Source organism: Dermacentor andersoni, chromosome 4 (genome assembly GCF_023375885.2).
Source record: "Dermacentor andersoni chromosome 4, qqDerAnde1_hic_scaffold, whole genome shotgun sequence".
Lineage (NCBI taxonomy): Eukaryota > Metazoa > Arthropoda > Arachnida > Ixodida > Ixodidae > Dermacentor > Dermacentor andersoni.
Genome location: NC_092817.1, coordinates 46934964 through 46951458, shown reverse-complemented (window position 1 = coordinate 46951458; position 16495 = coordinate 46934964). Strand labels below are relative to the sequence as shown.

General features: G+C 40.8%; 1 protein-coding gene across 8 annotated transcripts in view; it reads left to right on the top strand.

Annotated features, from left to right (window-relative positions):
• Positions 1-16495, top strand: part of ATP8A (ATPase phospholipid transporting 8A1) — a 123429-nt gene that overhangs the window by 101226 nt on the left and 5708 nt on the right. For 5 of the 8 annotated variants that reach the window (XM_050184192.3, XM_050184194.3, XM_050184193.3 and 2 more), the window contains 3 exons: positions 1444-1532; positions 2876-2977; positions 14499-14584. In XM_050184192.3, the coding sequence (XP_050040149.1) occupies positions 1444-1532; positions 2876-2977; positions 14499-14584 (277 nt within the window). The other 3 variants (XM_055073688.2, XM_055073687.2, XM_055073689.2) reach the window with 3 other exon arrangements.

The window sequence follows — 16495 nt, the reverse complement described above, 5'->3', positions numbered from 1 at the left end:
GCTATGCCACTAGGTGCGTGGGCACAAGGGTAAAGAAGTGACATGACCAAATACCAAATACGTACTCAAGTTACATTTATTCATGTATTAGTAAGCTTACATGCCTAACTTATGTTACAGCTAGTGAGGGTGTTATGGTCTAAATTTGTAATCATAATCGCTCCCTATTTGTTGTGGGGCGGCTTGTTTTGCAGAGGTTGTTTGGGCATTGGGGGTCAAAAAAATGACCCCCCTGCTGGTGGTGCCCAAGACTACCCGGCACCGCTCGAGCCCGCCGCACACATAGATGGTTGGGGCTCCCGCACCTGCCTCAATCTCCTGCGCTTGCGCTCCCAATGCTGGCGGACGCATTCTACCATGGTCAAAGGGGTTGGATATCCCTCTATCTTGTTACCCGAGTACCGTACGTGCCAAATGCAAGGGAGCCCATAGCCGAGCATGAAATTTCTGCAACAATTTGTGCACTTGTAGGCCTTATAACTCCTGATGATCACTAGCTTAGTTTTATAAATTATGCCTACTACGGCATAGCGAACTCACTCAATTGTGACCATTTTTTCTTGGATGCACAAACATACTGCCAAGCTGCGCCTCTCTGCATGTCATGCGTGAGGCTAAATTTACCTCCGATTGGATCATGCATATATTGGCCATCTGCACATCCCACACATGCATGATTGATTAATGGCTTCTTTCCTCTACTAAGTGATGCCAAAACAAAAGCACATGACATCTAATCATTCATTAGAAAGCTTAAATGCTTAACTTAAGATACAGCTAGTAGGGGTCCTATGGTGTAATCTTGCAATTGTACTTGCTCCCTATTCATATTGGGCTCACCGTGGTAAAAGGTGTTGAGTGCGAATTGCGATCCCTTGATCTTGCTGTCTGAGTCTCTTCACGCTATTTCTGGTTTCTGCATGTTGAACACGGGGGCACCATAATTGAACAAGCATGAAATTTCTGCAAAAAAAAAATGTCACATTTGTAAATATTATAACTCCTGACGAGCACAGGCTTGAGTTTGCTGGATTATACCTGCTACGGCTGCATGAGTTCTCTCAAGCGTGGTCACTCCTGCCAGGCTCAACAAATGCACTGCTAACCTATGCCTCTCTAAATGCTGAGTGATAGGCCAAATATAGCTGTGATTGCAGCACATGCATGATCGAGTAATGGCTTCTTTTCTCTACACAACAATGCCAGAGTTAAGATACATGGGTAGTATGATTGCAGATATATAAGCGCTAATGCTATAACATGTTTTTATTACATGCACTTTTAGCATGCGACCCCCTCTGACCATTCTCAAAGATGTTTCACATCAGAGAAAAGTGCGTTGGAACTTATAGTTGGAAGGCAGACTTAAACGATAACTGGCCAAGTAACAGTTCACTTTGGAATTTTAGCAGGAGTGTGGATGGTGCTGCCCTTCTTTTGCAGCACATCATGATCTTCTCGTCTGGGATCTTCTGGATGGGCCTCGTGATAATTCCCTTCATGGCACTGCTGGCAGATGTCATTGTCATTGTGTGAGTGCTGGCAACCTTCGTTTATTAATTGAGTGCTCCCTCCCACGTGCAACATGTTGCACGAATGACCGAGAGCTGAGCTTGTTGGCAGGGGTATGTGGCACGGACCACCAGGAGAGCAAAACACAGACACGAGAGGAACAAAAGGGATATTTGTGTTGCCTTTCCCATTCTCATGCGTTTGTGTTTTGCATGCCTGGCCATCTATTATGCCGTGTTGCACGAATTAAATGTTTGGCAGTTGTGGCTGCTGGCAAGCTGTTTACTTATGTAGTTTACATTTAGGGTGCTTGCTTAAGCTAGCATGACTGGCTAGCTTTTACTCAGGCCTGTAAGGCTGAACTGACAGTTCTGACAGGCTGAAGTTGCCTATCAGAACTGTGTAAATGCAAGCCAATCACGTAGAGCGACACTCATGTGAGGTGGAGTTAAATTCTTCTGGACACGGTAGGTTGACTTAGCCCGACCAGCTTGGTGAGGTGTATGTGAACACAGTAAGGTTCAGTTGGTGTTTCACAGCCAGCGCCTAAATGCCTCTTCACTTGTGATACTATCTTGCCTATGAGGTCTCAGCATGCCAGAAACAAGTTTAGACAAATGCTGCCTGGTTTTGGCCATGTCATGCCAACTTTTGACTTTACGTATTAACGTCTCGTTCGTGCAAACCAGCGTACCATTATGCTGATGAAATGGCAGGATCTGATGAAAACAAGATGTAGCTTTAGGCAAGTTGGTTCTGCATTATTACGACAAGCATGCAAGACGAGACAAAACACATTCCCTAGTCTTATTAATTTGGTAAGGTGACAACTGACGCAGTTTCGAGCAACACCTCGTTTTACTTCATTCACATTGTACCTATTTAATGCCCTTAATTTGTTTTCTCAGTCAGTTTTGTATTTTCTCTCTGAGTTTCACTTGACCAATGTATTTTGTATATTGTTTTACTTGTGTATATTGCTAGACATCGTACTTTTGTATAACTTTTGTGTACTTTTGTTTTTTTGCGGTAACACGCAAAGCTCGTATTTTTTCGTGTATCTGTTCCCCCTATCTAATACCCCTTTGGGGGCCTTTAAGGGTATTATGAAATAAATAAATAAATAAAATAAAAGAAGACGAGTAAAGGTGCTGTCCTCATCTTTTTTTGTGTTTTGTCTCGCGTTACGTGCCGTTCGTAATATTGGTCAAAACAACTTTGTCAAATTATTGGCACTAAAATGAAGCCGTTTCCACCGTTTGCTCTCATATGCTTTATGTTCTTGGTGTGACACTCGCAGCCGAAATGCTTTAAACCTGCCTCACCAACGAGACTCAACATCCTAGCCTTTCTTTACTTTCAGTATTAGGCGATCATGTTTCAAGTCTTTAACCGAAGCTGTGAGAGAAAGTGAGATTACCCATTCTGACCCTGGCCCTGTAATCCTCCAAGGAACCAAGCAGAAGTATGTACGCTTGTTTCCTCTCTGCTTGCTTATTCCCAAGACATACAGTGTAGTAGAAACCAAGCAAAATGTAATGCGCTGATGTATGTGTGGATAGAATGATGTTGCGTATGATTTAACCCAATAATTCAGCATTGAGAAAGCTTAGAATAATGCAAGCTGTACATTTAGTTTGCTGTTGCTGCTTCCACATGGCCTTGTAGTGTCCAAGAAGAATGGAAGTATGTTTAGAAGGAGCTATTGCGACATAGAAATAGACAGTCAGTAAATTTTTTTTATATATCATAGGAGGTGTTCCCAGGGCTCTTTTCACACCAGGAAATTGAATAGGAGTGCTTTAATACTTAAGGGTATGTTTTAACTGGGTTTTATTTCCATATTTCCCTATTCTTATCGATGGAGAGAAATATGATAGCAAGATAACAGCTGGGCTGCTTTAATCAAACCTTCTGCATTTAAAAGTCTTATTGCGGTAGCTTAAGAACAAGAATACGGATTTAGGCATTTAAGATTTTCAAAGTGAACAAATCTGATGTCATTTAATCAGCCACCAAATTTCATGGCATGAGCCTTCGAAAAGCTCGCACAAAGTGCAACTCATTGGCATTGCTTGCATTAGGTGCTTTGTTAGTAGTAGTTTACAGACCCCTTTTGATATTTATTTTCATTTATAAGAACCTACAGATTGGTAAGTTGACGAGTTGTTAATTTCAAGATTTTGAAATTCTTGAATTCTTTAAAACTTTTAAAAGCATTTCAGAACTCAATACAAAATTCTGCTTCCTGCAGTTGTAAGAGTTGCATTCTTTTTAATGCAGAATATTTTACTCAGATTGCTTCAACGTCTTACTGATAAGAGCACTGCACTCCTTCTCATTGATTCGATAAGGAAATGTAAAATACGGGGGCGAATTTGTGCAGGGAAATAGAGGGGAATATGGAATTTTTTCGTGTAGAGTAAGGTTGGGGGAGGAGCCAAGCCTTAGCTAGAGCTTCTTCTTAACTGCTGTCTGTGTGAGCTCAATAAGCTGCTCTGCTGCCTTAAAGAGGCCTCTCTACATCCTCAATACCTGCTGTTGCATGCATGGTAGTAAATATCTGTTGCTTTCTACACCCGAGTACTTCTGCTCATGTACCACTGCTTTTGGCATGCCAAAACATGTGCACCTAATTAGCAGCGTCTCGATATTCCAGCTTGATTCCCTCCTCGCAAGAAGGCAACCTTGGCTGAAGCATGCGCAAGTGTGCCGCACATCTTGTGCTGAACTCCTTTTTCTTTTTTTTTCGCATGAACTATCGCTGTGAACTTTTTGCACCACTCGTGGACTTTACCAGCTGTAAAACACCCTCAAGCGACAAGTCTTTACACTTTTGTGGCATTGCTGTCTTTGTACATGCACATCGTTGGAATGACCATGTAATCATGTGGTTGCATTACGTGTAATGTTGTCATGTAACTTTCCTCACATTTTTTTTCTTCTTTTTTTCTCATAACATGTACAAGGCAGCTTTGACTTGCTTGGGATGCACGTGAAATGTCGATTGAAGTTAATGTAGTAGCATGAAGCGAGCATGCGTTATCTGTGATTTATTAAACAGTGTACTCTGTTCTCAAGATGTGGTGAACCGGCTGCTTCGTGTGCGAACTAAATGCATTTTAGGTGCCTTCATTTGTGCTGCTATGGCTTGGGCTTGGCAATTTTTTTTGTGCGTAGGTTTTGCATGGTGGCAACTGTCATCACATAGCACCTTTTAATGCCCCTTTGTTTTCATGTGTTCAAATTTTGTTCTTGCGCTCGAGATCACTTGCACATTTCTCTTGCGATATCTATGTAGTCGTTTGTCTTTTTCGATGTTTGCATTAGGCGTTATCAGCATGCCATTTTTAATTTTTGCTTAGCTACTTCATGTCTACGGATATCATAAATACATTATCATAATTCCGTTAAATTTTATGAATTCATCCCCATGTGCATAACTGTTCTTGTGAACACTTAGCCTTCTGGCCCTTTTCTACTTAGCACCTGTTCAAGTTTTTTGTAAGGCACCTGCTTTTTATCCACGCAAGTAACTTGCACTACCTGAAACTTGACTGTGATAGTAAGTACAGTCACTGATATATTTCTCGAATTCGAAGCGGACTGACCGCGAAAGGGCTCCCCAAAAGGTAGCAGTCCAAAAGAAAGGAATTTAATGCAAGGAAGGATGCATTCTACTTCAGCCACCAGAAAGCTCACAGATATGCTTAAAAGTCTGTTTTGCACAAAGTGTGGTCTAAGTATGTACTCTAAGATGGCTACACATTTGCTCAATGCCAAGCCCGACACACGTTACTATGCAACATCATCGTGAGGTTGCAAGAAACCTTTCTGACTGTGCCGTGCCGGTGAACCAAAAATTGGTTGGGAGCTCATGACGCTGTAGTTTTGTCCTCATGCATCTCATGAGGATAAAACTCATCTTTGCTCTAAGCTTGCAGGCTTACCTGCTGATGGTCTTTAGCCGCAAATAAATGGAATACCATCTCTGAAATGGCTACCGCACCAGCCAAATATGTTTGTGATCTTTTGATATCTAGCGCTGCTGGCCTGCCTGCCATTGTACAATTTGTTGTTTGTATAGCTCAAAGGCAACACACATAATTACTTTCAAGCGTACGTTAGTGATTGGAAATTTCCTGCCGTAGCATTGGGCCTGTTGCCAAAATCTCCATGCCGCCATAAACACTTGAAGGCTCAAAAATTTCCCTGCCACATGAAATTTAGCTTCCTGTTCCATGTTTATGCAAGTAGTATTTGTAACATGGTACACGTAAATTACTGAACAGGTTGTAAGAAAAAAAGTTATTGGACCGCTGCATGGCCATTGTGAATTTTTGGCCGTAATTATACACAAGGTGCCTGCATATGTCGTGCTATGTGGTATGTTGTGCGTAACGTGCAGTTGCATATATAATTTATGTTTGTGTCACGATAAAAGTTCATATAATTGAGCGATTCTGAAAAAAATTAAGTCAGAGAAATTGGTTGCCTGTTGTACCCATAAATTGTGTACCTGTGGCTGTGTAGTATCCTTAGTGATTGTGCTAACTTCATGGCGATTAGACTGCTTGCTGATCTGGTGAAATAAACATATCTATATGGCCAGAAATTGTTGCAATATGAAACTTAATTGTAGCAGTAATCTTTTTTTTTTTCTTAGAACATACCATTGCTTAGTTGTATAAGTGGTTTAATACTCGCATGCTGTTTTTCTTTTGTCGTTGTCCTCAGTATTACTAATCACATGAGAGCAGTAATAACAAATGTCCTGTCTTTTGTATAATCAAACAGCACTGCTAAATAGCATGACACCCACTGCATGGTTTCAGCAAGACGGTCATGCCTTCACGTCAATGTGCTTTTATGCAGCCATATAATAGTGTGAAAGCCAGCCTAAATGCCTACGAAAGCCTATTGTAAAGTTGTATTCCTGTCATCTGTATGTTTGAAGTCAGTAGCACACTGGAGAGACAGACAACCGTATTGTTTGTGCCATCTTTCATGATGCCGACATCAACTAGAGCACGCAGAGCATTAATTGTGACGACCGAGTTCTGCCTGTCTGCCGGTGCAAAGACGTGGGTAGCAACAGTGATTGGCATATAGTGCATTTTTTTTCTTTTTCATTCTGCAATAACTACAACTCAACACAAGAACGTTTCTCAGGCGTTGTAGTTGAAGAAAACATAACAAGATCGCACGCTGCCATCAACATCTCTGATGAACGTTGTAAACCGCAATACATTTACAGAAAGGTTAAAACTGTCTTATATGTCAAACATCCTTTTGTTAGCTATTGCCAGTTAAAAACTGTAAGCCGTTGCATGCAGTTTTCTATATTGTGTGTTTAATAGCAGCAAAATTAGTACATATATGTAGTCTTTGTAGGCTGCAAGCAGCATAATGGCTGCATTCTTTATTGATCAATTTTGGATATCAACTTTTAATGTGGGTTGATTAGCTAAGCCATTGGCAGTATACCTGTCACACCAGTAAGGTGGGTTGCACAGGGCATCACATTTTACAAAATTGAAAGTATCTTCTCAAATGACTGTCCAAAAATGAGCACTGTGGCTGCCATTGGGATGTCCACACACAAGAAAAAAGGAATGTTTGTATGTCAGCATCTAGCATGTAAAATTTGCAAGTGTATTGGGTGTGTAGGTACTGCAATTCAGATAATCTTTTGTGTCATGGCACTCTTCATGAGACTTCTGAGCAGGCCAAGAAGCTGGCAACATTGTTGCATGCAGTGTTGAAAAGCACCTTGATGTGTGGTGTTGTGCTGTCCGTTCCATCCTTTCACTGTTCTGTTTTTAGTTTTGCATTTGGTTCCCTCCCTTTTTTGTTTTCTTGCCACCACCCTCCCTTCCCCCCAGTGCCTCCCACGTCCCCCAGTGCATCGTGTATGAGAACAGACAAGTGCTGGAAGCTGCAGAAACCCGGCTCTGATATGGCTGTGCTTCCTCCTCCCACCTTGCACGTGCGCTGCTTCGTGACAACACAACACCGCCATTCTGTGCCTGAGAACTTTGAGTCTGTGATATGTGTGGTTGATAGCTGCATTTTTGACCACTCCGTGTTGTGAGCCGCCATGGCGAAAGGCCGTGGCTGCTGCGTTGGCTCCCCAGAGGTTGCACTTGTTTTGTCTGTTTTATTCTCTAACCTGAGGTTGTATGTTTCCCGAAAGTTTCTGCAAACATAAGAGCTGTTTATTCTCTCTTGTGGTATTACAACTATATTGAGACCTCAATCCCCAAGTATACTAGAGGAAGGTGATATACATTTAAATGCAATTTCTGTACAGATATTCGTCAGTATTCTGTAGCACAAACCTGTCAGACATGCTGAATGAATTTGACTTGATATGAATATTTAATTGGCCTCTAGAAGTGCAGCTACAAAATATATCCTGCACATACGAGTTGTATATTTCAGGCACCTTATAATAAATTGTTTTAAAGGGTGTTTAGTGCCAGGAAGGCATGCGTGCAACATTATCAACGTCTAAACGCTAACTGAGGTTTTAAAACCATGTCTTTCATTTTTGATGCAGGGAAGATGCAGTGCCACAGATAACGGAATTTCACTCATTAGCCTGATAACAAACAAGCTACACTGGTTTCTTGAATACTCCAAATTGTGAGAAAATTTTTATACAAATGGGAATGGTGGAGTCGCAGCATCATTTTTTAAGCACGCAGCCTCTGTAAAATAAAATTTATCTTGCAAGGGACGTCGTTGCAAGTGCATTTTCTAAACTTGTTTTACAGCTTGCTAATGATTGACATAGCTGTTATAGCAAAAGAGTTGTGCATATGTGGTACAAGGAATGAATAGTATAAAATGGCCAGCACGACTGTGCTCCCCCTGAAACGATTCTGATGACCTTATACAAACGTACTGAGTGGTTAAAGTAGGTCTTTCTGATCATTAATTGGTTGCATCTAAGTGCTCCGCGTAAAGCGTGTAATTTATTACTAGGTTTTAAAAATGCACATCGCTGCCGATCACAGCACACTGCTCGGCGGAATTTTAAGCCGCCCCTACTCATGTGACGTAAATCGCCCAAATGACGTCAGTAGGGCGAGCTATCCGATTGGCTGCCCAGGGCGCGCCATCGATAATTTTTCCACCTCTATGGTGAACAAGTTATGTTTGTAATTGTTGGAATGTTAGTTAATTTATTTCTATAAAAAGAAAGTAACAGAAAAAGAATGCACAAGAACAATTTCTCAGTACACTTAAGCACTTCCGGCACACAGCAAGCGTCGCCTGCTTGTGTTACAACGTGCTCCATTTTGACGAGAGCTCCACGGTCAGAGTCGGTCTCAGTCTTTTCGCGAGCACTATGGTTCGACTTTGTTGCATTGTGGACTGCAAACGTAGCTACTGGCAATATGTCAAGCTGCGACATTGTGTCCCTCTGCAAGGCAGCAGACGAGCGAACTGGCTGCAACGCATTGGACTGCCGCTATCCGATCGGTGCCAGGATTTGCGCGTTTGCGGCCGTCACCTTACACCGGAAGATTACTAACGCAAAAGTGCTTCATGAGTCCGGTATGAGGGTAAACACAAGTGCAAGGGGACAGGGCCTGGCCGTTGCAAATGTGAATGGTCTGCACGGTGCACCCACCTGGTGGCACATAGCCCAACCACACACAGTAGCAGTAACGAAATGTATTCTTCTTTGCTGCTGGTGTAAATTTTTTGCAGGAGTGTAATCATTAACACAGTGTTTTTGTACATGTTTAAAATGTTTTACACTTGGTCAGAGCAATATTAGCTCTTTGTTTGGCTGGTTAAGCTCTGCGCCAATGGGTGACTGGACCGTGGAAGACCGATCAGGCAGCTCAAGTACGTCTACACTGAAGTTCCTTCATCAGCTTGAGTTTATGCTTTCACCATTCTGTCAAAACGTCCAGCTTGCGTGTCGTTACCGGAATACCAGACACGTTCGGCACTGCGACAGAATGCTTGCAATGCACGCTGCTTCAATAGCTCTCGCTCGGGGTCGACTGCCAAGCAGCTGGCAGAGAGTTCGGGGAGGCTTCGCGTGCTCGCTCCTAGAGAACCGGAAGTCGACGACACGACGTGCCATCATGACGCAGAGCCAGTGAAGGCGGAGCTTAGCCCCGATCACTTGGCGAACGAGTTGAGGAGAAAATGCATGACTATGGAGGAAGGTAACTTGTAATCATCCGTAGCTCTATTAATATGAGACATTTCACACAAATTGTGGTGTGAATTATTAACTTTAGCTGTACCCTACGCGTCTACAAAATTTGTCCGAACCGTTTCAGGGGTCCTTTAACTTGTAGCTATGTTGACCAACAACTGTAAAGATTTCTTGTCGTTTTATACACGACCACAAGTGAACTTTATCAAAGGTATGAAATTGTGAGCCCTTCCCATAGGGCAGCAACTCATCTGAACTATTCAGCCTAATTGGGCAAGTCCTACTGTGGCATATTGCAGCATTCGTTACTCTGAAAGATACTCAAAAGTTGTGAGGGCGTTACAGTCGCCCAAATTTTGTTTTGAATATGTTTGTGTAGTGGAGGTATGACACGTTGAACAGCATGAAGGACGTGTTCTTCTTCAGATGAGACTCATTTAATGAACTTGAAGTGCCCACAGGACGTAAACTGTGCCTTTCAAGATGAACATTGCTCAAGAAGGATGTGGTACCTTTCTTAGATTGTGGGGATGTGTTGCCCTTGGAGAGCTAAGCCTCGCGTAAACGATGCAATCGAACCCTGTTGTAGTGAAGTTTCATTCAACATGAAAATATTATTGTTGTGCCTGATATTTGTTCTAAGCCGTTGCAGGTTGACATCAGCAAGAAATATTTTTTATTTATACTTCAGGTTCAACTGTATTACCATACAGTGTTATTGGATGCATAGACAAGCAGCCAGTTGGTAGGGCCATCTTGTGGTGCAGAGTTTGGCTAGAGGAGACACAGCCATTATTTCAAAGACAAACCACATTCTACTTAACTTCTGATGTAAAACATTGACTGGAACATAACTGTCAACATATCGATGTTTTGAAGAATACATCCTATGTGACACAAGAATGTCTCCAGCATATCGTGGATTGTGGTTTGAACAGGGCATTGCAAGATGTCCCTATCTGCTTTGATACCGCTGTCCACGTCTCTGGTATACTTTTATTTCATGAAGCATAATATGTATGTGGACAAGGTATAACTCTCCATTATTAGACACCAGCCAGTGCGTGTAGCATGTAGCAACGACAGAGGCTTGGGGAGATTCAGTATTGAAAGCATATAATTTATTATTGAGTGCTCCTGATAACATTCCAACCACGTGGCATATCTTCTTTGGTGCTCAGTATTAAACTGCTCTATGCCGCCATCCAATGGCGCACATGGATGCTCATCTTTATTGAATTGCCTGTTGCACGTGTACAGAGAAAGCACAAACCCAATCTGAAAATTGTGCTCCATGTTTCAATTCATGCTTGGCAACTTGCATGTGCTGTACGTTTTTTGCATCGATTAGCTTCTGCATGCTGCACCATTTGTTTTGGCGCATCAGCTGGAGTTGTGTGCAAAATGCCCTTGTTTCAGTTTTACACCAAAGACTTGTTTTGTGTTCATTCCCGTAATTATTTTCATAATTGAAAATTTTTGCAATAAACAGTCACCAACAGCTTTCTGTGGCGATTCTTGTTCATTCATTGGCAAGAAAAAAGTTAACTGATATTGCTTTAAGCTTCCGAGCATAATATGCACCATGCACCCACATAATGAAGCTTTACCTCAAGCTGTACACATGTAAATATGAAACACAGAAGTGTTTTCTTTATTTTTTCGTTGCTGAATAAATTTGAGCATGAAAGCGCTGAAAAATAAAAAATTATAGCGGCAGCTTGCACATTTTTTTCTTATTTTCATCTGCAAACTTTTTCCCCCAATATTGCCAAATTAAGAAAGAAAACGAAATTGAAACATCGAGTCAAAAGGCTATAAACTGTAAATTACAACAAAGTAAGGTGTACAGTTAACTTTACTGCTGCAATCTTGCAACAGTAAACAGATCAGTGTATTAATACATTGCTCTTAAAAATAATGTTTTCTTTATAGGACTTTTGCAAAACTTGCATAAAGTGGTAATAATATGTGAACTGTAAACCAATGTAGATTTGGCTTCTTTAAGTGCTTTAATAAATACATGGAGATCTCTCCCTTTCTAAATATGCAGATTTTTTTCTTAGGGGTGAGGGGGGGGGACTTTTGCAGAAAGACTGTGGGTCTAAAATATATCTGGCTGAACACTTGCTAGAATTTAATACATCTATATGATAATTATATTTAGACTGCTTCATCAGTTGCCTGATAAGAGTGTTGATGCATTTGACACATGTGAACTTGAGCACAAATATGAGTGTTGGTTCTAAGCTAAAGTTTCTTTTAAGAAGAAAACCATCATGTCTGCAACTTTTGCATCTGTATTCTAAGTTAGAAGTGCAAATTCACTTATCTTGGGACTATTAGGTTTTCTTAAGGTATTGCTTGCAGTTGCAATACTTAAAGGTCTGGAATCGCAGCTATGCAACTTAATTGGGTATTGAAATTATCTGAGCCACGTGGCTGGTAAGAAGTCTAGGGCAGACAACTAATACTACTATTTAGCTGTACAGTATACTATTAATTAATTAATTTATTTATTTATATACATGCCTCACAAGAGAATTTTCACTGGACTTTCTTACCTAACTAATGTAGTAGTTTCGTGTGAGATTAATTTGTTAATTTTGTCTGCCCAGTTGTTCTAATAGTAACAGATGATGGCAACCATAGGCAGGATGGCCTCCATAGTTGTTGAGTACGCCAGGCTTCATATGCTTGAGAGAACATATAACTTGTAAGGCAAGCAAATAACCAGGTTTCACTACAAACCAGTATTCTTGTAGTAGGAACCTATGGGGCTGAAACTTGGAGGCTAGCAAAAATACCTAAAGGGTCTTTTAAAAGGGTGTTTAACTGAGCTGGTTGGTTCATTCTTCGAGGATAGTAGCAGCTGTAATTGTGGAACACAGACACAGAAAGGAAAGAACAGACTTGGACATAGCTGATCCACGTCTGTTATGGCAGCTATGTCCATATCTGTTCGCTCCTTTCTGTGTCTTTGTTACGCAATTTCTGCTGCTACATTCCTCGAACGACTTCAAGGGTTTAAAGATCAAACAATGAGTGATAAAAAGAGAAATTATGCATTCAACATTAAAATATTAGAAGACCACTGTGTATATTGGGGAATACAATTATATGATATTGTAGTTCATGTTAGGAAGAACTGGAGTCGAGCTCGTCACGTAATGCTTAGAGCAGATAAGCAGTTGTCTATAAGAGTTAACAGTGTGGGTACCAAGGAAAGATAAATGGTGTTGAAGGTAGCAGAGGATTAGATAGAGCTATAAGACAAAGGAAATTTTCTGATGTAGAGTGGGCTTAATTAATGCAAGACTGAGGTAACTGGTATGTCTCTGAGAAAGGCCATTACATTACAATAGACTTAACTGGGCTGATGTTGCAAGGAATTTTTCTCAAGTGGCATTTACTTGAATTTAGCATGGTCAGACCAAGTTGATTTAACTGGCTTGTAGCTGTTTTCTGGGTTCTCATAAAGGTTCAATAAGTGATTTAGAGTACATAAGTACGAGCATGACTTGACTGTCGGCAAGTGTAAGTGGAGGTACGTATGTACGCGAGTGAGTGCCAGCGGGTGAAAGTGGATTTGAGTATGAGTGGGTGCCGGTAAGTATGCATGGAATTTGCTATGAGTGCGAGTAGGAACACAAATGTGAGTATACGTAGTCTGTGAAAGTACTGATGAGTGAGTATCCACTTATTATGCACGCCTATGATGCAGCTTCTTGCAAAACAGAAGAAACCAGTTTTATTATGCATGCTGTGTCCAGTGGTTCGTTTCGCAGCACTGCATACAGTCTTCTGAGGCTACTTTTTTTTGCACACATGGTCCAACTCCTGCATAACAGACCTCAGAACTGTTATTGTTCACAGTTTTGAGCACTGTATGCTGCTTTTTTTGTAATCATTGCCTTTGGATCACATCCTAAATGAAGGGATGTTCACTGATGGGCCAGAGATTTCAGAAAGTGGCATCTGAAACTCGCAACTGTTGGACTGCAGTTTAATTTACTAGATAGGCAGCTTACACAGGTGTTTCGCGGAATTCCCATAAAATATTTGCAGGCCTAGAGGCTCGAATTCTACTCTTATCACTCGCTGTAGTTCAACTCAGTCTACAGTGCAATAAATTTCATCCGAATTGTGCCCTAACTTGACTAATGAAACTGTTTATGTATTTTTGTATGTCATAATAGAGAAATAAGAGTTAGTGCCAAGGTAAAGTAATAGGTGCCAATTCTAAAGGCTGCAAGTTTGCCTAGAGCTAGCTGGTAACTAGGGCCCAGCAATATCTTGGCCTCGCATTATCAATGTGTGTTTGTATTCATCCCAATAAATCTTTTTCAAGCCTTTGGAAATCATCTCCTAACTACTACATTTACACCCAACGCATATGCAAACACAAATTTGCACATAGAGAACTACCATTTGGGTTTTGTCTGTATTCAAGCAAAGTAAAGGCTGAATGTATATATGGAATATTAATGATTAATATGCTGCATTGCATTTATAAATTTATTGGAATGAATGCTTATTGTATCAAGTATTTAATGTTGTACAAATGACCTCTCTTCCGTATGCATTGTAGTTACTATATATAAACTATATAGGAGGGCTACACTATAGAATAAGTGCAAGGCTGTTAAATGTGATTGTCTTTCAGCAAGCCTTTTTGCCTATTTTTCAGACAAAATTCAACAAGCTATGGTGCATTTAGTACATTTTGACTCGGGGGAGTACTGACGACAATTCACGTGTCCCACACAAACAGTTTCACAAATTTCCTCTGTTGATACAGGTTGACAGAGACTGCACGTCTGCTGAAGAATGTCTTCATGAAGCCTGTCACGACAGCACATGTACCAATAGAAGTGGAGCTAAAACGTGTGTGTCCTTTCCAAGCTTTACTCATGCTTCCTTAGTGGAGACCTTGCTTTTGTTGTTGTATAACTTCACTCACACATTGTCTAGAGGGATATTAAAGAGGAATGGTAAGATTGAGTCTGAATAGTGAAGTGCTCATCTAGAGTTGTCAGAATACCCTGAGAAAAGGTTTGGTAAGCCTGAAAAAAAATTTTAACAGGCAATGCCGCTTCATTTTTGCACCGATTCACTGTGGCATCATTGATTTTAGCAGTCCGCATTTAGTATTTTGTCATGAAAATTGGCTATTTAATTGCCTTATGAATAAAGAATGATTATGCTTGCATTTAGAGTTATCAACTACTCAGTATGAGAGGTTCTGAAAATGTTTCCTTCTCAAAAATGGCCCAGATGTGGGAAAATACTGTGGGAACCACAACATCACGCTGACGTCATTGACACTGTGGTTCCCCTAGATTGAAAGATGGAAGTGTCAGACCTATTTTACCTCTTAATTAGCAATGTCCTTTGGCTAAATAAATGTAAATTGGTAATGAAAAGAATGCTTTGCGAGCATAAAGTGATTCAGTATCTCTCTTTAATGTTCCTCTATCAATGCTAGTTCCTCAGTTCTTTATTTAGGTGACTGCTGTCTTGCTTTTTTATGCCAAACTAGAGCCTCAGCAGTTTAAAATATACTAATTCCTTTGCATTATGTTGTCACTACTGCTTCAATATAACACATTATTATGAATGATTGTAGTGATTGCCACTACCTTGGGGGCCACATTCGTGGAACTGTTGCTTTCAGCATACATTTAGCGACTGAAGCTCGTGTGCCATATAGGTGCAAATCAAAAGCCAAGTTTCATTGAAGCCCAGGTGCGGAGTCAGAAATAAGTTGGTGCACTCTGCCACGCTCACAAACTTTGAAATTCATGAAATTCAAATGTGCCTGCCTACACTAAAAATAAACGGGGTGTTTTCTTTGTAGCTGTGATCCACAAACCTTTGTCCTTAACTGAGTGTGGAAGATTTTGTGGGCAGGCACACTTCCCGCTGACGTTTTGATGCCAAGTAGCCATCTTCTTTCTGTGTATTGATGTAATGAGTTTCAGGAATGTTGTAGATATGCAGGAAACCCTTTGTTATACTGAGACAATCACATTGAATATGAAGTATCTTCGGCAATGATCATTCCAGAATGTGGCCCCGCCATTGCGTACATTGAAGTCTAACTGCCATGCCTTGTTGTTTGCATTGCTTGTATGTTGCCTTGGCGAAATGACTCTTCTGCATGCACGCTTATGTCACATACATACTTTTACCTAAAACTCCTATGTAGTTCACATGTCACGGTTACATTACCTAGGCTAAAAGAAAACGACATACCTTGCAGGGTTTTTACATACACTTGACAGCACATTTCTTGTAATTATCTTCTTTGTAGTTATCCATCACCCTAGCTGGACACAACATTTGCCATTACTGTTCCTTCACTGCCCTGTCACATGTTCTTTAAGAGACCATTAAAAGCAGTGATAATTAAAGGGACACTAAAGAGAGAAATAAGTTGGGTTGTATTGGTGAATTAACATTATGCAATACCAAAAAGACACGGTTAACTGTGAGAGGAGGCTTGGTATAAGCCACAATAGAAGCAAAAATGAAACGTGATGACGGTATTATGGATTTTGATTACGTCTGCTTGCTCCTAGCTTATTTTGTGGACCACAACATGGACTGTATTGTACTATAAAGGAGTCAAAGACCAAACTTAGCAAGTGTAAATAACACAGCACCATAAAGCCCAAATACAAAACGATACTTTGAAATTTGTTACATTGTACTAACGTATCGGTGCTAGGGTTCCAGCACGAAATTAAAGTGAAGTTTGCCTTTGTTTACCTATTACCACAACATATGTAAGGT